Source organism: Equus caballus, chromosome 11, assembly GCF_041296265.1.
Source record: "Equus caballus isolate H_3958 breed thoroughbred chromosome 11, TB-T2T, whole genome shotgun sequence".
Lineage (NCBI taxonomy): Eukaryota > Metazoa > Chordata > Mammalia > Perissodactyla > Equidae > Equus > Equus caballus.
In genome coordinates this window covers 45,859,894-45,883,553 of record NC_091694.1, presented here as the reverse complement: position 1 = coordinate 45,883,553, position 23,660 = coordinate 45,859,894, and the positions used below count along the sequence as shown (strand labels likewise).

Below are 23,660 nucleotides of genomic sequence, written 5' to 3'. Positions count from 1 at the left end.
TTTTGAGAAAGATTAGCCCTGAGCTAACATCTGCTGCCAATCCTCTTTTTGCTGAGGAAGACTGGCCCTGAGCTAACATCCATGCCCATCTTCCTCTACTTTATATGTGGGACGCCTAGCACAGCATGGCTTGCCAAGCGGTGCCCTGTCCACACCCGGGATCCGAACCGTCGAACCCCAGGCCGCCCAAGCGGAACGTTCACACTTAACCACTGCGCCACCAGGCCAGCCCCCCCATTTTTTTTTTAAGATTGGCACCTGAGCTAACGTCTGTTGCCAATCTTCTTTTTTTTTTTCTTTTCCTCCTCCTTCTCCCCAAAGCCCCCCAGTACATACTTGTATATCCTAGCTGTGAGAACCTCTGGTTTTGCTGTGTGGGATGTGGCCTCAGCTTGGCCGATAAGCAGTGCCATGACGGTGTCCAGGATCCGAAGTGACAAAACCCTGGGCCACTGAAGCGTAGCACGAGAACCTAACCACTTGGCCACGGGGCCAGCCTCTCCTCATGGTATTTTGATTGGAATTGCATTCACTTAAATTTCTTTGGAAGAAAATTGACATTGTTATGAGATTTTCCTATTAGAACAAAGAATTCTCTGCATATCAGTTCTTTTTTTAATCTCTCATTTTTTCGTTAAAATTTTTGCTATAATGAATGGGGTTTTTTTTTTCCCATTACCGCTTCTAAATAATACTTGGGAAAAGCTAATTTAGTTATATCCAACCATCACTTCAAACTCTCTTATTTTTAGCTGATCACTTTGGATTTTCTAAGTATATTCATTTCAGATAATGACAATATTATTTCCTTTTCAGTAGTTATATATTTTATTTTCTGATTTTTACCTCATTGCCTTGACTGAAACTTTTAGAAGTGTTAAATAATAATGCTGGTAGTAAGAATTCTTTTGTTTTTAATTTTAATAGGTATACTTTAGTATTTTAAACATTTGTATAATGTTTCTTTTGTTTTAAAAAACATACTACTTAGCATATTAAGGAAGTGTCTATTTTTAATTTACTGAATGTCTACTTAGAAAAAAAGTTTGCTGAAGTTTTAACAGATGCCTTTTTAGCAACTATTAAAATACCACATTTCCTTTTTTAATTTATGTGATGTGTTAAATTAATATATTTTCTAAACTTGACTTGTCCTTTTCTTACTGGGATAAACCCTCTTTAGACTCAATATAGTTGTATCTGTATCTGCTAAATTTGATTTGCTGTTTTTTTACTTAGGATGTTTACATCCATTTTCGTCCTTGCCTGGCTGCTTTTTTCTGTCTTTGCTGTTTTTTCTTTGGATATATGAGTATTAGAGAGTGCTGACTTTATAAAAAGAAATGGGAAGCAGCTTTTCATTTTCTTTGACCTGGAAAGTGTGTATTACTTGAGGAGTCATTCTTGACTCTTTCTCTGCCTTCAGTCTCTCAGCAATCCTGTCGCTCTACCTTTGAAATATAAACAGAATCCAGCCATTTACCCATTTCGGCTAGCACTACCCTAGTCAAGCATGTTAACTTTCTCTTGCTTTGACTGTTGTAGTAGGCTTGTGCTGATCTTTGCCCCTTTTCAATCTAGTCTTAACACAGCAGCCAGAGTCATCTAAGATGTAAACTGGATTACTTAACACCGCTGCTCCAAGCCCCTCCAGAGGATTCCTATCTCACTCAGAAAAAAAATATCAAGCCCTGACCAAGGCTTACTTCCTTTCTTACCTCATCTCCCGTCACTCTCCCTCTTCACTTACTCTTCACTGGCCAAACTGGCCTACTCATTCTTTAGTCATGCCAAACAGCTCCTGCCTCTGGGCCTTTGCACTTCTGTTCTGCCACATTCACTATTACCCCATTGCACAGTTTACTTTCTGATGTCCTTAAGATGCCTCTTCAGAGTCAACCTTATCAGAAAGTTCCTTACCCCTGAGCTATAGAAATGAACACCCTGTCCCAGGCACTCTCTCTCCCCTTTCTGGACTTTATTTTTCTTTTTAACACTCACCGTCACCTGACAGTTGGTTTTTGTTTTTGTCTTGCTTATTTACTGTCCCCTACTAGAATGTGAAAACTTTGTTTTTATTTACTGTGTTAATCCCCAGTGCTTAGAACAGTTCCTGGAGAGCAGACCCCCTCCTCGTACCACTAATAGATATTTATTGACTGAATACGTGAATGAACTGAGGGAACTTACCTATAAAGGCATCTCAGCCAATAGTAGTTTTTGAAAGAAATCTTTGACACTTCCTTTTTCTATTTCTTCCCCTAATATTGGTCTTTTCAGGCTTTTTAGTTCTTGTGTCAAATTTTTAGGCAGGATTATTGAGATACAACAAATACATATAATAAATAATTCAACAATTTTAAATGTTCAATTGGATGAGTTTTGACAAAAATATACAGTAGTGTAAACACCACCACAATCATGATACGGAACATCTCCATCACTTCTTATGTTAATTTTGTTATATTATCGAAAAAATAATTTATTTCCCTAAAACCTTCACAATTTTTAAGCTCTTAAATAATTAAAAATTAAGGATATATTATTATGCCCACTTTCCATTCCTAATTTTATTTGTATGCTATTTCTTTCTTAAATTAGTTAGCAATATGCATTTTTTAGTTTTTAAAAACCAGCTCTTATATTTGCTTTATATTTTATTAATTTTTATTTTTAATCTTTATTTTCTTACTTTTATTTTTCTTAGATTTGTTTTGTTCTTCTTGTGTTGAATCTTCTATGTTCATTTGTTTTTGATTAGTTTGCTTAAAAGCTTTATGGCTTTCAATATGCCATTACTAATACTTTGGCCACGTTCTGATCCATTTAGATGTGTACTGTTCTAATGATCATTTTCTAAATAGTCTTTGATTATCATTTTGATTTTTTCTCTTTGATTCTAAAGTTACTTGGGAGGGTTTTGTTTTTTTAAAGTTGGATTTCTTAAACTTTTGTTATTAATTTCTACTTTGGGATATTTAAAAAAGATTTCTGTGACCTAATACTTAACCCTTTCTTTAAAAAGTTTCATGGATTTTGAGAAGAATGTATTTTTGTAGCATACAAAATTCAGCCATATAGCTATTGAATCGTCATTATTAATTACACTATTCTAATTGTATTATTATTTTTACCTGCTTGGTATGTTAAAAAGTGAAACTGGGGGCCGGCCCCTGGCCGAGTGGTTAAGTTCACGCACTCTGCTTTGGCAGCCTGGGGTTTCACAGGTTGGGATCCTGGGTGCAGACATGGCACCACTCATCAAGCCACACTGAGGCGGCGTCCCATGTAGCACAACCAGAAGGACCTACAGCTGGAATACACCACTATGTACTGAGGGGATTTGGGGAGAAGACGGGGGAAAAAAAAAAGATTGGCAACAGATGTTAGCTCAGGGCCAATCTTTAATAATTTTGTTTTAAAAAAGCAAAAGTGATATTAGTCTTCCACTACAATTGTGTTTTTGCCATTTACTCCTTGTATTTCAAAGGTTTTTGCTTTCTGTATTTTCATTTCAATTCATTCTTGCCTTGAATGCACCTTTGTTTTTTTTGTTTTGTTTTGATGTTTCTCTGCCTTAATATATTTTTGCCTGTTCTCCCACACCTTTTTCTTAAATCTCATTGTTTTAGTTGTATCTCTTCTAAACTGTATTTACACAGTGCATTTTTTAAAAAAAAAATTTTATTGATGTGAAATTCATATAACATATAAAATTAACCATTTAAAGTGAACAATTCATGGGCCAGCCCAGTGGCGCAGCTGTTAAGTTCACACATTCCACTTTGGCTGCCCAGGGTTCGCCGGTTCAGATCCCGGGTGCGGACATGGCACCGCTTGATAAAGCCATGCTGTAGTAGGCGCCCCACATAGAAAGTACAGGAAGATGGGCACGGATGTTAGCTCAGGGCCAGTCTTCCTCAGCAAAAAGAGGATTGGCAGCAGTTAGCTGAGGGCTAATCTTCCTAAAAAAAATAATAATAATAAAGTGAACAATTCAGTGGCGTTTAGAACTCTCACAGTGTTGTGCAACTACCACCTCTATACTCTTTGCATTTTAATTCTACTTGTTTGTCTTTAATTTTTAAAATAAAATACTTTCAGTTATTTTTCTCTGCTTATCAAATAGAAGAATTAAACAGGATATAACAGTCTCTCATTTTAGTTAGGATTATGTTGAGCTGCAAGAAACAGACAATCCCAAAATAACAATAACTTAAATAAGTTAGAAATAGATTTTCCTCCCAAATCGAAGAAGCCTAGAGGTTTTCTAGTTTGGCACTCCATGGTGTCATGAACTGATGTTCTTCCTATTTTGTTGCTCTGATTCCCATGTCTTTCATTTCCAAGGACCCCTCAAAGTCTAAGATGGCTATTGGAAGGCCAGCCTTTTCATCTGCATACAAGCCTGTGGGGAGCAGAAACACTTAAAGAAGGAATGCAATTTGTAAAAAATTTTTAAGACACCTCTGCCTTTAAGGACCTGTCCTGGGAGTTCATACACACTTCTGTATACATTCTGTTGGCCAGAACTGAATCATGTGGCCAAAGCTAGCTGCAGTGTAGACTGGGAAATATTTTTATTCTAGGCAGCCATATGCACAGCTAAAAATTATTCTATTACAGGAGAAGAGAGAGAGAACAAATAATGGTGGGGCTAGCCCCATGGCCGAGTGGTTAAGTTCACGCACTGCGCTTTGTTGGCCCAGGGTTTGCAGGTTCAGATCCTGGGCACGGACAATGGCACCACTCATCAAGCCATATTGAGGCAGCATCCCCCATAGCACAACCAGAAGCACTCACAACTAGAATATGCAACTGTGTACTAGGGGGCTTTGGGGAGAAGAAGAAGAAGAAAGAAAGAAAAAAAGATTGGCAACAGTTGTTAGCTTAGGTGCCAATCTTAAAAAAAAGAGAGAGAGAACAGATGATGGGAATCAGCTAGCAGTTTCTGCCATACCTCCCCGTGCATAAGTGTAGGATTTCCTACTTCCTCCTTCTCTCACCACTCCTCCAATTTCTTTGTTTTTGTAGATAACAAAATCTACAAAATCAGTGAGATTTTAGATAATAGTAGCTGTTTATTAAAGGCTTATATGTGCTATTTAATCTTCACAGCAACCCTACCTGGGGTAAGTACTGTTATTATCCCCATTTTACAGGTAAAGAAAGATTACACACTTGACCTAAGGTCACACATCCAGTGATTCAAACCCCTGCTGTAGTGTCCAGATTAACCGCTATACACTGTCAACCCTAGTAAAATTAAATGTTTTTATGCGGTCTGTACATTGTGCATCTTTTCTTTGAAGAATAATTTTTGACTGTTGCAAAATGCTGTCAACATCACTTATATAGGATTAAATACTTTTTGCTTTTTGCCATTTGTTTTTTAGTACAAGTTATCTATTTTTATTCTTGGGGTTTTTTTGTTGGTTTTTGTTTTTTTGTTTGTTTTTTACTTTTTACTGTTGAAATTTTTAAACACATACAAGAAAAAGTAAAGAGAATAACATAATGAATCGTTTGTAGCTTGAGCAGTTATCAACATTTTGTCAATATTTTTTTTTCAATCATTCTCCTTATCTTCCTGCCAAATTTTTGTTCTTGAAGGTTTTAAATCCCATTCATCATAGTGAAAATACTACAGTTGATATCTCTAACTTGTAAGGCTTCTTTTCCTACCATAATCTTCATAACGTTGTTATACAATCAAAATTAATAATTTCTAATACCATATAGTTCATTTTCAAATTCTCCAGATTATCTCAAAAATGCCATTTCTCAATGGGCTCGTCAGAATTAAGATCTAAGCACACTTCATACTTTGTATTTGGTTGATATGTTTCTTAAGGCTCTTTGAATGTATAATAGTTTCCCCACATCCCTTTTTTTATGCCATTTATTTGTTGAAGGTATTCTTGATTTTTTTTTAAACAATGTTCTTTTTTTTTTTTTTGAAAGATTTTATTTTTCCTTTTTCTCCCCAAAGCCTCCCAGTACATAGTTGTGTATTTTTAGTTGTGGCTCCTTCCACTTGTCGCATGTGGAACGCCGCCTCAGCATGGCTTGATGAGTGGTGCCATGTCTGCGCCCAGGATCCGAACCAGCAAAACCCTGGGCCTCCAAAGCAGAGCGCACGAACTTAACCACTCAGCCACAGGGCTGGCCCCTAAACAATGTTCTTGATTTTTTTCACTAACACCTTCTTCAGTTGGGATACATACTTAAGTATATATTTGTCTGAAAGAAAATGTTTATCATCCTTCTATGTCTTAGTTTATCTGAGAATATCTTTCTTTTGCCCTTCTACATGAATGACTTCTACCTAGTTTTGGAGCAGAAAAGTCTGATGTCAGTCACATTTGGGGGGGGGATGTTAATGCCTATAGAATTATTTTTTCTCGTTATCCTTGGAGATTAAAGACTGAACCAAGATACATCTCAGTAATGGACGCCAAATGTTCTGTACCAGAGATAGGCATTGCTAATTGATCATGGCATTCCTTCCCACTGAACACAAATGAAGCCTCATATTCCTTTAAAAAAATAAAATTTTTAAAAACCCTTTTTTTACCATCCCTAATAAAGTTGTTGGTCTCTTGTTATTAAGTTTTTTAGCATGCCTTTTGAATGTTCAGGCTTTAAGTCTCTCCTTCAGAAAAGTTTCCTTTTCCTTTTTTTTCCTTCCTTTCTCATTTTTTAAAATTATTGCTCTCCTCCTATCAGTCTTGATCTTTCTGGAATAGGTTTGAAAGATTAGGGTTCTGTCTCCACATTTCATTACTTTTTTTTTCCCTCCATTATTTTCATCTCTGTTTTTTCCTCTGTTGTACAAGAGATTCAAGCAAGTCATGCATTTCACTAATTCATATTTCTCTTGTATTTAACTGCTGCTTACTGCCTTACCTGCAGTTTTTCCTGATTATTTTGTCGTGACTTCCTAATCTAGATTGAAATAGAATTTACTATGGTTTTTTGTTTTTTACTTTTTTTTTTTTTTGCTGAGGGAGATTCACCCTGAGCTAACATCTGTTGCCAGTCTTCCTCTTTTTTCTTTCTCATGTGGGCCACAGCCATAGCATGGCTACTAACAGATGAGTGGTATAGGTCTGGGCCCTGGATCTGACCCCAACCCCCAAAGCAGAGCACACTGAACTTAACCACTAGGTCACCAAGGCTGGCCCTATTTTTTGACTTTTTCATTGAGGTTTAACCTTCATAAAGTAATGTGTACTACTCTTAAGTTTAAGCTTAGTATGGATTTATATATGGTTATATTTCTGCTAATCACCACCCAGATCAAGATACAGAATATTTCTGGCATCCCAGCAAGCTCCGTTATGCCCCTTCTTGTTAATACTCTCCCTGACAAGGGTAACCATTGTTCTGACCTCATTCGATATCAGTTAGTTCTGCCTGTTTTTGAATTGTATATAAATGACATCATATAGTACATACCCTTTGTATCTGGCTGCTTTTGTTCAACACAATCTATGAGAGATTTATCCATGTTTTTGCATGTAAGAGTAATTCATTCTTCCTTATTGCTGTGTGGTATTTTGTTGCATGAATATACTACAATTTATTTATTCTACTATTGATGAAAGTCTTTTACCAGTCTTGACTATTATGAATAAAGCTGACAAACATTTTTTATGTCTTTTAGTAGATATATGCTCCTATTTCTCTTTAATATAATATCGAGGAATGGGATTGTTAGGTCGTAAGGTAGACGTATGTTTAACTCCAGTAGATACTGCCAAACAGATTTCCAAGGTAGTTGTACCAGTACACATGTCCATCTGCAGTATATTGGAGTTTCAGTTGTTCCCATGTCTTTGCCAATGCTTGGTTTTGATTTTGGTTTTGGTTTTCATTTTAGCCATTCTGTTGGTGTGTCAGAGTATCTCATTGTGATTTTAATTTGCATTTCCCTGGGGAATAATGATGTTGAGTACCTTTTCTTCTGCTATTGGCCGTTTGGATAGCCTCTTCTGTAGAGAGCCTGTCCCTGACTTTTGCCCATTTTTTCCTTGGGTCATTTGTCTTTTGCTTATTGATGCTTAGGTGTATTTTATTTTATTTTATTGTGGTTTTTTTGGTGAGGAAGATCGGCCCTGAGCTAACATCTATTGCCAATCTTCCTCTTTTTGCTTGAGGAAGATTGTCACTCAACTAACATCGGTACTAGTGCCAGTCTTCTTCCTCTATTTTTTTGTATGTGGGATGCTGCCACAGCATGGCTTGATGAGCAGTGTGTAGGTCTGTGCCCGGGATCTGAACCTGTGAACCCTGGGCTGCTAAAGCAGATCGCACGAACTTAACCACTACACCACTGGGCCGGCACTTAGAATTATTTTTTTAATATTCTGAATATAAGTTTTGTGTTGGATATGTATACTGAAAATATCTTCTCTCAGTCTGTGGCTTGTGTTTCCATTCTTAATAGTGTCTTATAATGCACACAAGTTCTTAATTTTAATGAAGTCAAATATATCAGTTTTTTCTTTGATGGTTAGTGCTTTTTGTGCCCTATTTAAGAAATACTTGCCTACTCCAAGATCCTGAAGATACTCTTCTATTTTTTTCTTCTAGAAATTAATTATTTTAACTTTCACGTTTAGGTCTGTAATTCGTCTCGAATTAATTTTTGTTTACGGCATGAGGTAGAGGCAAAGTTAATTTTTTTCCATACAGATATACAGTTGATCAAGCACCATTTATTGAAAGATCGGTTTTCCCCACTGAACTGCAGTGGTGCCTTGTCATAAGTCAGGTGACTATATATGTTTGGGTCTATTTCTGGATTTTCTGTTCTGCTCAAATGGACTATTTATCTGTCCATGTGCTATTACTGTTGGGTATTAATTTAAAAGTTTCCAGAGTTTTTACAATGACTCTCCTAGAAAGATATTTACTTATTCATTAGATTGGTATCCTTCTGTTCAATCATAGTACCTTTTCATATGTTAGGTGTTTTTTGTTTTCATCCTTATCGGGGTAGTCTATACGTGTTTACATTGAGAGCTTATATGGGTCTCTGTTAAGATTTTCAGGTGCAGGTAAAGGGAAAAGAGGAACATGATTTACACTGCTGGTGTTAAACTTCCTAGAGGAGTGTAGAAAGGAAACTGTAGCTAGAGATAGTCATGGCAGGGAGCTAAACCCTCTGTTTACCCTTGGTCTACAGTAGTAGACCGAGTTTCTCATCTTAGTGTTCTTATTCTAGGGTTTTGGAAGCCAGCCTCAGGTTAGTCTTTCTTCTGCCTCATGTGGCCACCTGCACCAATTATGAGCCAGCAACTGCTAAGTTTCTTATGATACCCAGTGGGATCCAGTGTTGTCCTTCCAATGTGCCACAGCCTACCTTGGTACTTGTCCTAGTTACTCCAAGATAAAGGCATTGGTGGAGTACTACTGCTAAGGTCTCATCTCCGTGCTTCAAGCAGGCAAAGGTTGAACATCAGTTGTGCTTTTCCTCATTCCAGTCCCATCTGTAGTTTGTCTTGCAGAAAATCCCTCATAGTTTCTGGTATGTAGTTGCCTGGTACTGAGATGTGCTTTCTTGATTACTTTTTTCCCCAGTCATTTCAGTGGAAAACTGGAAGGGTGGACAAAATCGCTAGAAGTGGCGCCAGCCTGGTGGCACAGCATTTAAGTTCGCACGTTCCGCTTCTCGGCAGCCCAGGGTTCGCCAGTTTGGATCCTGGGTGCGGACATGGCACCACTTGGCAAAAGCCATGCTGTGGTAGGCGTCCCATGTATAAAGTAGAGGAAGATGGGCACGGATGTTAGCTCAGGACCAGCCTTCCTCAGCAAAAAGAGGAGGATTGGCAGTAGTTAGCTCAGGGCTCATCTTCCTCAAAAAAAGAAAGGCTAGAAGCATGTACTTAAAGCCATTCTAATTACAAGTCAATGCTAATTTTTTTTTTTTTTTTAAAGAATTTATTTTTTTCCTTTTTCTCCCCAAAGCCCCTGGGTACACAGTTGTATATTCTTCGTTGTGGGTCCTTCTAGTTGTGGCATGTGGGACGCTGCCTCAGCGTGGTTTGATGAGCAGTGCCATGTCCGCGCCCAGGATTTGAACCAACGAAACACTGGGCCGCCTGCAGCGGAGCGCGAGAACTTAACCACTCGGCCACGGGGCCAGCCCCCAATGCTAATTTTTTAAAAATTAGTTTCTAGGGCTGGCTCCGTGGCCGAGTGGTTAAGTTCACGCGCTCCGCTGAGGCAGCCCAGGGTTCGGATCCTGGGCGCGGACATGGCACTGCTCGTAGGCCACGTTGAGGCGGTGTCCCACATCCCACAACTAGAAGGACCTGTAACTAAGACATACAACTATGTACCGGGGGAGGGGGGTTGGGAAATAAAGCAGGAAAAAAAAAAAAAAAGATTGGCAACAGTTGTTAGCTCAGGTGCCAATCTTTAAAAAAAAAAAGGAAGATTGGCAACAGTTGTTAGCCTAGGTGCCAGTCTTTAAAAAAAAATATTTAGTTTCTAGGGGCCTGCCCGGTGGTGCAGCAGTTAAGTACGCAGGTTCCACTTCGGCGGCCTGGAATTCACCAGTTTGGATCCCGGGTGTGGACATGGCACTGCTTAGCATGCCATGCTGTGGTAGGCGTCCCACATATAAAGTAGAGGAAGATGGGCATGGTGTTAGCTCAGGGCTAGTTTTCCTCAAAAAAAAAAAAAAAAAAATAGGTTCTAGCCTTTCAAATTGAATACTTTGAAAGTCATTGTTCATTTTATTAAGGTGAGCGTTGTTATTAAAATGTGCTTATTGGGCAATCTACAGATTCACTGCCATCCCAGTCAGAATCCCAATGACATTCTTTACAGAAATAGAACAAAGAATCCTAAAATTCATATGGGGCAACAAAAGACCCCGAATTGCTAAAGCAATCCTGAGAAAAAAGAACAAAGCTGGAGTCATCACAATCCCTGACTTCAAAACATACTGTACTACAAAGCTACAGTAATCAAAACAGCATGGTACTGGTACAAAAACAGGCGCACAGATCAATGGAACATAATTGAAAGCCCAGAAATAAAACCACACATCTATGGACAGCTAATCTTCGACAAAGGAGCTGAGGGCCTACAATGGAGAAAAGAAAGTCTTTTCAACAAACAGTGCTGGGAAAACTGGAAAGCCACATGTAAAAGAATGAAAATTGACCATTCTTTATCACCATTCATCAAAATAAACTCAAAATGGATCAAAGACCTAAAGGTAAGACCTGAAACCATAAGGCTTCTAGAAGAATATGTAGGCAGTACACTCTTTGACATCAGTATTAAAAGGATCTTTTCAGACACCATGTCTTCTCAGACAAGGGAAACAATAGAAAGAATAAACAAATGGGACTTCATCAGACTAAAGAGCTTCTTCAAGGCAAAGGAAAACAGGATTGAAATAAAAAAAAACAACCCACTAACTGGGAAAAAATATTTGCAAGTCATACATCGACAAAGGCTTAATATCCATAATATATAAAGAACTCACACAACAACAAAAAATCAAACCACTGGATCAAAAAATGGGCAGGAGACATGAACAGACATTTCTCCAAAGAAGATATACGGATGGCCAATAGGCACATGAAAAGATGTTCATCATTGCTGTGCATCAGGGAAATGCAAATCAAAACTACATTAAGATATCACCTTACACCCATTAGAATGACAAAAATAACTAAAACAAATAGTAACAAATGTTGGAGAGGTTGTGGAGAAAAAGGAACCCTCATACACTGCTGGTGGGAATGCAAACTGGTGCAGCCAGTATGGAAAACAGTATGGAGATTCCTCAAAAAGTTAAAAATAGAACTACCATACGATCCAGCTATCCCACTACTGGGAATCTATCCAAAGAGCTTGAAGTCAGCAATTCCAAAAGTCCCATGCATCCCAGTGTTCATTGCAGCATTATTTACAATAGCCAAGACGTGGAAGCAACCTAAGTGCCCATCAACAGATGATTGGATAAAGAAGATGTGGTATATATATACATTGGAATACTACTCAGCCATAAAAAAGAACAAAATCATCCCAGTTACAACAACATGGATGGACCTTGAGGGAATTATGTTAAGTCAACTAAGCCAGATAGAGAAGGACAATCTCTGTATGACTCCACTCATATGAGGGATTTAAAAATGTAGACAAAGAGAACAGATTAGTGGCTACCAGGGGAAAGGTGGGGTGTGAGGGGTGAGCACAAAGGGTGAAGGGGTGCACCTACAACACGACTGACAAAGAATAATGTACAACTGAAATTTCACAAGATTGTAACCTATCATTAACTCAGTAAAAATTTAAAAAATAAAAATGTGCTTGTTGGGTCCGGCCCAGTGGCACAGAGGTTAAGTGTGCATGTTCTGCTTTGGCAGCCTGGGGTTCGCTGATTCAGATCCTGGGTGTGGACATGGCACCACTTGGCTAAGCCATGCTGTGGTAGGCATCCCACATATAAAGTAGAGGAAGATGGGCATGAATGTTAGTTCAGGGCCACTCTTCCTCAGCAAAAAGAGGAGGATTGGCAGCAGTTAGCTCAGGGCTAATCTTCCTTAAAAAAATAATAATAAAATGTACTGCATGGATTTATATGTATGTGACTTGTTACTTCATAACAAGTAACTCTGCTACTCTCCTGTAAAACTCAGGAGGGAACAGTCCAGTGATTCGTGAAGCTGCCCCTTAAGTCTTTCTGTGTTGGGGTCTCAACACTGCAGCTTAGTATCTCCTCCACCTAAATATGAGTAGAACCATAGCACAAAGACTCAGTAACCTGCACTGAGAAAGATGAAGACAATGACAGATATCCAGAATCGGGTAGGAGTGGTTGTTTTGAAACTCCTGAGTTTCAGATGATCTGCCTGTATGCCTTTATTTGATAAAAATGCCACATGGCTCTCTTGGCAGCTGGGTAAGAGAAGCAGACCCTTGCGGGGATGACCCAGAATTTTGTGCCTTGTGGAGCCAGAACCCTTTCTCAAGCTAGCTTACTGAAGACCCAGCTGCAGAGCAGGGACTGCTTCCTATATTCTTTGTAAATTCTAGTGTTGGTTATAATTCTTAGGAATTGATAAGTAAATAAGAGTACACATTTAGAAGTTTGGGGCTAATTATACCTGGCTTTTTTTTTATTTGTTTTGCTTTTTAATATGGCTAAAGTATGTAGATTTAGTAAGTTTTATTCTTTATTCTCTAGTGGGAAAAACAGAGAAATTTTTAATTTTTACATTGTAATTCAAATACAAGAACTTGGAACAGACCCTCTAGTGATATTTTTTGAAGAGGAAAGCAGTAATAGGAAATTTACCTAGGAAGACCCTAAGCTTCAGTTGTAAAGATATCTCCTTTCTCCAAGAATTAGGCCTGATCAGGGTTCAGACCCACTAATATGGAGTGGAAGGGGATAAATCACAACTAACGACCTTGGCACTTCTATAAGAAATTTAAATAACAAGCAGACATATAGAGATTCGTAAATATGTACTTGGTGCCAGCTAAACCACAAAGAAGATACTGCATTTGTGGTCCAGGGAAGTTAAATATTTGTGGTCAACTTAAAATTCAACATAAAACTCTCATCTGTGATGGAAACTATCCAGAAACTGCATAGAGGGTGTGCAAGCTGAATAAGCTCGAAGGCCTCTCCTCTCACCCGGCTGGAGAAGAGCGTGTTCTCCTTCCCTCGTACCGCATAGCTGGCAAGCCCTTCTAGGAGAGGAGGGCCTCCCTGGCTCCAGTTACCTACCCAAGAAGCCCCTTCTAAAGCCCTCTCTGCTTTGCAGCTCACCCCTTCAGTCTGATCGAATGGCACTTTATCCAGGAGCCTTTCCCTGTCCTTCTTACATAAAATAGCAATACACTCCCCAACCTGTTGCTCTCTGTCCCTCTTTCCCTACCTTATTTTTTTCATAGTACCTCCTACTACTTGCCCTCTATTTATTTGCTTATTTGTTTCTCAGTCTCACAAGAAATGTTAAGCTCCATGACAGCAGGAACATTGTTTTATTGACTGCTGTGTTCCTAGTACCTTGAATAAATCCTGCCACACCTAGCAGGTGCTTAATAAATATTTATTGAATAAATTCAATGAAATACCTTAAAATGTTTCAGGAAGTACAGTCTAGGGAGGGAAGAATTACACCCTGCCCCTTGGAATTAGGGTACTGTTACCTGGTAGGACCTCAGACTGAGAGCAGCCTGAAACACCTCAGATATCCTGCTTTCTGTTCTCTGGTAGCATATGGTCTCTGACAGGGAGACTGGCACTTACAGACGGTGCCTAAGCCTTCGCATGTACAAGGCGACTCTTGCCATAACACCTGGGTTACACATAGAGATGGAATTAACACAGCTTAATTTTCACAGTAAAAAAATGTTGCAGTGTTTGTTTCTGGCCTTCAAATTTGTTGAAGACCCTCTTGATGTCAGTTGCTCTGGTGTGGGAGTTCTTTCTGGCCAGCCAACAGACCCAGACCGGGAGCATGTACAGATACTTTTCACATTCTTTTTTGATATGTAAGTGCAGTCCCTCTTGCCCAGCCTTTTGTCATTTGAGACCCTGCCGGGTTGAGGGGGTCTTTTGTTGCTGACCACTCCCAGTCTTGTTGGACTTGATGATGAACAGAGTTTTTCTCTTACTGCTTTTCTTTGCTGCCTTGGCTAGGTCTTTCAGTCCTCCCAACACAGAGAAATTCTGTTTCAATAAACACATTAGGTTTTCTGGATCTGTTCCAGAACCTTATCGTTGATGATCTTTAACATTTGGTGTGAAATGTGCTTCATAAATGATGTTGACGATCTCTAAGATACACTGTTAAGTTAAAAAAAAAAAGCAGGCAAAGTGTATCACCATTTATATAAATATATTTATAAAAGGTATATGGAGAGGGGCCGGCCCGGTGGTGCAGCATGTTCTGTTTGCAGCCCGCGGGGTTCGCCGGTTCGGATCCCGGGTGCAGACCTACACACCACTTGTCAAGCCATGCTGTGACAGGTGTCCCACATATAAAGTAGAGGAAGATGGGCACGGATGTTAGCCCAGGGCCAGTTTTCCTCAAAAAAAATAAAGTATAGGGAGAGCCCATTGTTAATCATATGTAGTGGCATATGCATAAATATCTCTGAAGAACACACCAGAAACTGGCAATAGGGCTGAGGAACACAGAGGGTCTAGAAACCAGAGTTGGGAAGATTTTTGTTTTTAAAATCCAGCATTTTGTAGTGTCTGTTTTTTGTACCATGTGCCATGTGTTTAAATGACACATTACTAAGTAACTTCAGTTTGACCTGATACTTAAAGCCAAGGTGCCACCATATCTTCACTGCCTCCTGGAAGGGATGCTCTCATTGAACTTCTTTTTCACTTTGTCAGCAGCAGGAGTGGCTTTAGCCTAAATAACAGAATTCAGTGACAGCTTTTACTCTGTGTTGTCAATTAAAGAAAGTTTAGGCCGTACATAGGCTTCCCTACTACAGGCTGGTACAGAAATTTTGTCTCTTCCTGTCTTATCAGTGTGAAGCACTGAAACTATACTTCAAAGTAATTTATAATTGTTTGCATGTCTTTCTATGTGTGTGCTTCAGAAGTGGAGTAAGCAGCATTCATAGTTACTGCCTTGCTGTCTCTAAGCCTCTTCTTGGTCTAATGACTTGGAAGGATTAAGTGAAGAATCAGAAATATATTCCAACAGCAGCTTTTGATCTCTTTTTCAAATCCTGTGAGCATACACTACATAGGCTTGGTGATCAGGAATGGATCAGATGAGATACCATCAACTCTGATGCCATTTTTCCAGAATGACCTGCAGAAAAAATATATCTCTCTGATCTAAATACAAGTTATAGTCTTGATTATATTCTGTGCTGGTCATAAAAAAACTCCATATAAGTTATTTATTCTGTCTGGGCTTGAGTTTACGCTCTGTAAAATGGGGATGACAATAGTCCCTTCATAAGATTTCAATAAGGATCAGATGAGATAAGTGAAGATGCCTAGATTTTAAAAATAGAAGTCTTCCTCGATATATATGTTCTTCACAGTGAGTGGAGGGGACAGTTAAGAAGACTCCAAAGAAATGACCCGTGACAATCCAGTCCTACTCTAGATTCCCATATATCTTCCCAAATCACCCTGCAGTTTCTGTTGCTGTTTTCCGTAGTTTATAAGGATTCCCTCAGATCCTCCACCATCTCCATTTTCTGCCCTTTCAGCTGTTGTTATTATCTTGTGGCTTTGAATGTAAAAAACTTGTTAGATGTATTTTTTAGGCTTAAATTCAGGCCCAGGAGGAAATTAGGCAGGATTCAGGTAGTTTTTCAGAAGGCAAGGCAGGTGTGCTTAAAGTTATATTATTCCAGGATTCTCCTAAAATGGAAGCTCTCAAGTGAGGGTTTGTGGGCCCTTGAAGGATAATAGCAAAACACCACTTCGGAAATAAAATCATGCTGTCCTGGGCGTTCCAGCACTTCCAATGCTGGCATCCTTTCAACACCATTCCTTTCCGCAGTCCCACCCCACACTCGGCCCTGGCATATAGTCCCATGAACATGCCACCTGCCTTCTCTCTCTCTCTCTCTGGCCCCATCCTTTGGCTGCTCAGTTTATTTTTTCCACATCCTCACTCTCTTCCAGTTCCAAGCTAAATAACCCTCACAGATGGCTTGTTCCATCAGAGCTGTTTAAGAACACAGGACAGTGAACTGGGGTCCAGAAGGAGCTGCCAAAGCCCATGGCTGCCCTTCTTACAGAGGCCCAAGACAACTTTGTCATCAGCTCCCTAGAAGTCCACGGACAGTGAGCAGAAAGGCTGGCAGGTTGGGTGGTGGAATGTCTCTTTAACACTATAATCCTCTCGCAGCTAGCAACTAGTTCTCACTTAGATTTACAAGTCAGAACCTGGAGCCGGATACATTGCATACTCCATTTTCCACAGAAGACAGAGCACTTTGTAGTTGGCATTTCTCCCCTACTTTTTTTACAGCATGGAAACCCAACAGGAAATGGCAGTCCCATTTGTGTTTTGGATCGTGGTTTGAGTCCTTACTGAACCTCTTTGTGAACTCCTGGAGAGGTCTAGATCCCTGCCCTGCCTGACCTGAAGGGCAGTATTCCCAGCTGTCAGCACATCCCTGGGAAGAGGGTGAACTTCAGATGCCTGTTAGAAATCCTGCAGATGAGAGAAGACCAGAATTTCACTCTTTCTTTCCTGTCAGCAAGGACATGTAAGTTTCCTGTCTGCCTTGTCATCAACTTTGGAACACTTTTCTGCTGCATCCCCCCCATGTATGCAGTGGTCTGTAAGCTTCTGTCCCCCCATTCATTATTCCAGCACCCTCCTTCCCTCTGTTATAATCAGACGTGTCTGGTTAATTTTGCCCTCGTGACAAGACGGCCTTTTCCTTGTCCTCACAGTTATTCCTATGGGACTTAAGACCTCTCTGGTCACGGTCTCCCTCTCTTTCCCTTCTTTCTCTCTCTTTCCTCTCTACCTGTACCCTTTGTAAATAGATTCCTTCTAGGTCACTGATGAAGGGCAGTATATGCCATTTGCCACTATAGAAGTCTCTTTTCCCTCAGTAACCAGAGTTCCCTTGAGAGACCCCCCCCCCCCCCATTAAAAAAGCTATGTTGGCAGCTTAGCTACTTGAACTCAGGCATAACAGGACAGGGAACAATGGCATGTGTGAAGTGGTCTGGTCAGACAAAGGGAAGTTAGCTCTCAGCCAGAGAGAGCATACAGTTGAAGAAGCTTCCCCTGGAAAGAACAAAGAAAAGAAGGAAAGAAAATTCTGTGTCAGGAAAGTGGTCTCTGAGAACTCAGTCAGAAATCAGCATCTCCTCCCTAAGCTCAGCCTTTCTACTGAGGAGTAAACTGTTCTTTTTCTTCTCCTCCTTCATATCTTGCTCCAAGATGAAGAGTTGCCAGATGAACAATACACCCTGTGCTTGCACAGTAAAAGTTTCTTGAATTGATGGATTTGTGGAGCCTTGGGCACCAGGTGGAAAGAGGGAGCTTTGATTTCCTTTGTCTGGTCCCCATGCTCTGTGATGGACTTTCCTCTTTACAGTACATCCAGAGTTCAAGGCTGCACAATGTGGAGAACTTTCTGGGGACACTTATATATATATATATATATATATATATATATATAGGTCTTAATTTGGCATCCAGCAGTGACTAGTTTCCATAGTCATTCAGCTCTTCAACCCATCAGCTGAGGTCTTGCCCATACTGTGTCCAGGGAAATGAAATGAATTAGATTGATAGAACTCCTCTTAGGGCAGGTACTCTGAGAAATTTTTAATTTCAGTATCTCTGTTCTTGCCTGTAGCTTAGCCAAGCACCCATTTGGTTTGTGTTCATCTAAATGCAAATTCATCAGAACTGTATATTTTGCCCTCGGGGCAGGCTTTTGGGCTGCTGCTGGGGGAGGAGGGTGACCTTTAGCGAACTTGAAGTAGATCCCTTTCTCCAAAAGTACCATCACCTTCCTAAGAGGCTACCAAAGTCTAAGGGACTGAGCACAGACTTTGGAGTGAGACAAATCTGGGTTCAAATCCCTGCTTCACCACTTACTAGAAGTTTGTTTCCTCTGAGCTTGAATTTCCTCTTCCTCTTTCTATCTCACAGGATTACTGTGATAATCAAATGAAATAACATAATGCCTAGCAACCATCAGTCACCCCTTCATCTCCACCAGAGCTTTCCCAGTAAAATGGGATATTTCAGCCACTGAGAAGCTGTGACCAGTGAAAACTGCAGAGGAAGTACAACGCTGACTTGTTCTACTTGCCCCTACTCTGAATCTCCTTAATGGGCTTCTTGCATGCTCATGAGTTTTTGTTTCTGGAATATGCCCTGCCTTGAGTTTGTTGAGTATTCTTTTTCACTTGTGAGGACATTTTTTGTGATCACTACCCAAGGGCTTTAGAATGTCTAGATGGTGGTTCTCCTAGAAGGCAAGCCTGTTTCCTCTGTGCCACCACAGAGGTGTTTTCGGCAGACTGATCTCCAGAGACCATTCCTTACCTCTTTACACCTTGGCTTTTCTTAAAGGGCCCTTCCTGGCTTTGGATCTGCTAAGAAGTTAGCCAGAAAGCTTGTCCTCAGTCTCCTATGGGATTCACAGGTTTGGCTTGTACCCTCCAAGTGGCCTGGAGGGAGCTACAGGGTATCAGCGGTGGCCATGGGAAAGAAACTGCTCACAAAAAAAGCACGGTCCATGAGCCAGCTGCTCCCCACTGCCTGCTGGAGCAAGCTCACTGAGGCCGCTGACAAGAGTCTTCAGAACACTAAACAGGTGATTAAAACATCAGTATAAGTCTTTCCAAACTTCACAGAAAGCCAAAACTTAGTTTGGACACCAACAGAAATTTTCCGCTCTGGAGCTTTATAAACTGGCCTGCTGTTTCTTCCTCTGCTCTGTGGCCAGAGGGGAGCTCTGTGCTAATGATTCCATAAAACCCTCCAAGTCTTCCTGAGTGGCTTATCACATGAGAAGAACCTATACCACCTTTTTCCATCAAGAATTATCTCCAGCCCCTCGCTGTCAGTTCAGATTCTGAATGGTCAACCCTTCCCAGAAGGCCAAGTACAGCTCTTGGCACTGTCCCCTGTGACAGAGCTGAGCTCCAGCATCAAGGTCAGTGGCAAAACTGTCTTTCCTCTCCTCCTTTCCAAGATGACTGCCCAGAATCATAGAAACCTTTAAGAATGGAAAGAGACCTTCAGAATCATCTGCATTTTGCAAACAAGGTTTAGTAACTTGCCCAAATTAGGAGAACGTGAAGTGAACTTTCCTCTAGACCCTGCTTTCCCCAGACCTGTGGCATATCAGCTGCCCAGGAGAAGTCCACCCCGCCAAGAGGGAGTTCATTCTTCATGAAATCAGCAACAAGAGACTGCCCACCTTTGAATTTCTGTACTAGATGAGCTCTTACCCCTTCTGGGGATTGTGAAAGTTTCTTCCCAAAGCACAGGTAGATGGTCTGGGTCCACTGAGAGCTGTGGGCAGTTGAAACACAGATAAGGAGCAGAGACACACTCCAGCTCCTCAACTTATTGGCCGCATAATCTTGAGCAAGTTACTTAACTCCACTGTGCCTTAATTTCCTCATCTGTAAAATTGAGATAAGGACAATCCCCACTCCATGGGTTTGTTATGGGGATTAGATGAGTTGGTGCATGTAGAACATTTGGCACGGTACCTGGCATGTAGCCGCCATTCACTAAATGTTATTCATAGCTGTCAAGGGTGAGTGAAGCACACAGCAGGGTTTCTTATGCTTTAGAAGGCCCAGTGGTGCTCTCCCAGGCTGCAGCTCTGGTGAGGTGGCAAGAACGTTAGACTCAGAAGTCATTGCATCTGGCGTCAGATCTTGTTTAACTTACTTGAGTTTCAGTTTCCTCATCTCTGTTATCATTATCTGAATGTAATAGTAGCTGCTTCATAAGGTACTGAGGATTTTCTAGATCCTAAAAGTGCCATGAAAAGTGTAAGGTAGTATTTTTGTACCTTAGCTAAAGTAGAGTTGCATTTTGAAGAATGGACTAAAATTGTGATCACCTTCACCTAGCCTTCCAGCCTTTAAGCAGTGATTCTCAAATTTCAGCATTCGTAAGTACCTGGAACACTTATTTAAAGTGCACGTTTTGGGGGCCAGCCCAAAGTGGCCAAGTGGTTAAGTTCTCACACTCTGCTTCGGTGGCCCAGGGTTTCACTGGTTCGGATCCTGGGCATGGACCTAGCACCGCTCATCAAGCCATGCTGAGATGGCATCCCACATAGCTCAACTAAAAGAACCTGCAACTAGAATATACAACTATGTGCTGGGGGACTTTAGGGAGAAGAAGAAAAAAAAAGTGCACATTCCAAGGCCCTATCCCCAGAAATACTAATTCATTTAGTCCAAAGTGGAGTCCAGGAATCTACATTTTTAACAAGCTCACTGTGTGATTCTGATGTAGGTAGTTTTAAAAAATGCTTTTTAGTGTTGAGAGGTGAAGAAAAGAGAACTAATACTTACTGAGTTTCTTCTATGTTGGGCATTTACTTTATTTATGCCTTGTCTCAAACTATGGACAGACTTTAGTTAGCTTTAATTAACAAAGTTTGTGTTGTTTCCACCTGTGAGGCGTTGCTACCTTTGAGATTCAGCACTCTAGGTGTAGGACCTGAAAATGCAACTTAAAGTGGCACCCTATCTCAGCCTTAATCTCCGAGAATTTCTGTATACCATATATTTTTTTTAAAGATGGGCATCTAAGCTAACATCTGTTGCCAATTGTCTGTCTTCTTCTTCCTCCTCTTCCTCTTCTTCTTCCTCTTCTTCCTCCTCCCCCTCCTTTTCCCCCTCCCCCCCGCATAGTCGTATATTCTAGTTATAGGTCCTTCTGGTTGTGCCATCTGGGACGCCGCCTCAGCATGGCTTGATGAGCAGTGCTAGGTCCATGCCCAGGATCCGAACCGGGAAAACCCTGGGCCTGCTGAAGCAGAGTGTGCGAACTTAACCACTCGGCCACAGGGCCAGCCCCTGTATACCCTATTTTTAATTTGCTGTTTTGGATTCTCAAGATATAGTTGTAATTTTTTCTCAGAGCATGGCATTAGTGATTTGAAGAGTAAGTCTCACCTGTTACTGAGGTGTTTTGTACCTTGCCCTAGGGTAACAACCTCCAGTTAAGGCAAAGGTGAGACGTGCCCAGAACTTGTGATATCTTATTTCAAACTAGAAACTCTTTTGGAGGCCTGTCAAAAGAGGGCACCTACCTATCCCTTCTTGAGCCCAAACCTCCATGGGAAACACCACCCGAAGCAGAAAGTAGCATCTCTGAGTCTGTCCAGGGTGTCTGTGTTGCTTAACACCAGGAGCATGATTCACATAGTATACAGTGTAGCTAGCCCCCTCTCCATGATCATGATGTCCTCTGGAATTGTCCTAAGGTCCTGAGGCTGCCGTCTCCTCCTATATTCAGTCATCCATGTTGTCCCAGTACCCATAGTGTATATTAGATGCTGCAGATAGATTTTTCTTTAAATACACACACACACACACACACACACACACACACGCCTACCCTCAAGAATCTTACTTGGAGAAAACAGGACAGAATAATGGGAGAAAGATACTGAGAAGCGTAAACAAATCAACAGATCAGATTTACAGATGTCTTGAACTTGAGAGGGAATACATTCTCAGATGACAAATTTAGGATCCAAAGAGAACTTTATGAGAGGCTACAATGAAAGAAGTAAATAACAAGATGAAATCAAATAATAAATATAAAATCTTACCTTGTCCATTAAGTCAGCTGCATGTAGCAAGCAGCATGAAGCACAGTACTAAATAATATGGTTTCTTACAGAGCAGAGAGACCTCAGTGAAGGAATGTTATAAAAGGCTATAATGAGTAGAGGGCTTACTCTCAGGGGGCAAGATATTATTTAGCCACATACGTGAAAAAAGTTTGGGGATTTATTGATTAAAAGCTCACAGTGTGTCATTAGTGCAAGGTGGTAAACAAGAAAAGTAATGCTATTTTGGCCTCTTCATAGAATTGAGGTATCCAGAACGGAACAAGGAAGAGATGTTCTGCCCTGTTCTCTGCTGCCAGGTCACGTGTGGGCACTCACTCTAGGAGACACATTAGTCTTAGTGAAAGTCTTAGAATAAGCAGGATGTTGAGGAGACGTTGAAGTGAGGGACAGTTGAAGGAAGTGGGACTGTTTAACCCAGAGAAGGTATAACGCAGCAGACCTCAAATAATTTGAGGCCAGTCAGGTAGAAGCAGAATTAGAGTTTTTTATGTGAACAGAGAACAGAATTAGAAGCACTGGGAGGCAGATTTGGCCTTAAAAGCGTTAGCATTTATTTCTACCAATTAGAAGTCCAAACATGGAATGGCTTTACTAGTAGGAAATGAACTCCCTTGTAGATTCAAAACAGTAAGAGACCTCTCATAGAGCATGGGCAGGACTGAAAGTTAACAGGAAAAAAAAATCTGTTAAGTAGGTAATAATGAAAATTACTTATATGTTTCTTAAACATTAGGTAATGATGCTTTCAAAAGCTTCCCCATGATCTTAAATCCTCTCCAACTGAAATATTCAAGAAAGAGTTGGATCACTGGGAGATGATCTAGAGGGTGTTCTAGTGTGGCTCTAAATGATCAGTAACCCACTTTGTGTCATGTAAGTTACACAGATGTTGAGGGCTGCTAAGGAGGTCAGAGATGAAGGATGGATAGGCCTAACCCATAGGTGATAAAGGGCAACTGTGGACGTAGAAAAGGTTAGTGTCAGGTTACTAGGGAATCCCTCCCTGGACTGAAAGTTCTGTGAAGTCAAGGACTGCATCTGTCTTGTTCTCTCTTTTGTGTCCAGGATGTCTAACATAGTCCCTGTCACATAGTAGGGCCTTAGGAAGAATTTATGGACAGTAGGCTAGCAGGCTGGTCAAAGTCTTCTTGAAAAGAAAGACTTTATTAAACTTAAAGGAAGTTGAGGGAATGAGTTGATTGCATAAAGGTAAAGTCACTGTAGGTTGGGGGAATAATCTGTAAAGTTTCAGAGATGTGAGAGGGAGCAAATGGCATGCAGGGGAGTATGGAACAGGGTTGCCTGGGGCCTGGAGTTGAGGA

General features: G+C 40.6%; 1 protein-coding gene across 7 annotated transcripts in view; it reads left to right on the top strand.

The window, feature by feature from the left end:
* Window positions 1–23,660, top strand: part of SMG6 (SMG6 nonsense mediated mRNA decay factor) — a 213,023-nt gene that overhangs the window by 157,788 nt on the left and 31,575 nt on the right. Inside the window, exon 14 of one of the 7 annotated variants that reach the window (XM_070227864.1) lies at window positions 17,001–17,241. The exons of 5 other annotated variants lie outside the window; for them this stretch is intronic. In XM_070227864.1, the coding sequence (XP_070083965.1) occupies window positions 17,001–17,066 (66 nt within the window). In that variant the 3' untranslated portion in view covers window positions 17,067–17,241. Of the gene's footprint in view, window positions 1–17,000; window positions 17,242–23,660 lie in introns of those variants that run through there. One more of the 7 variants, XM_070227866.1, reaches the window with a different exon arrangement.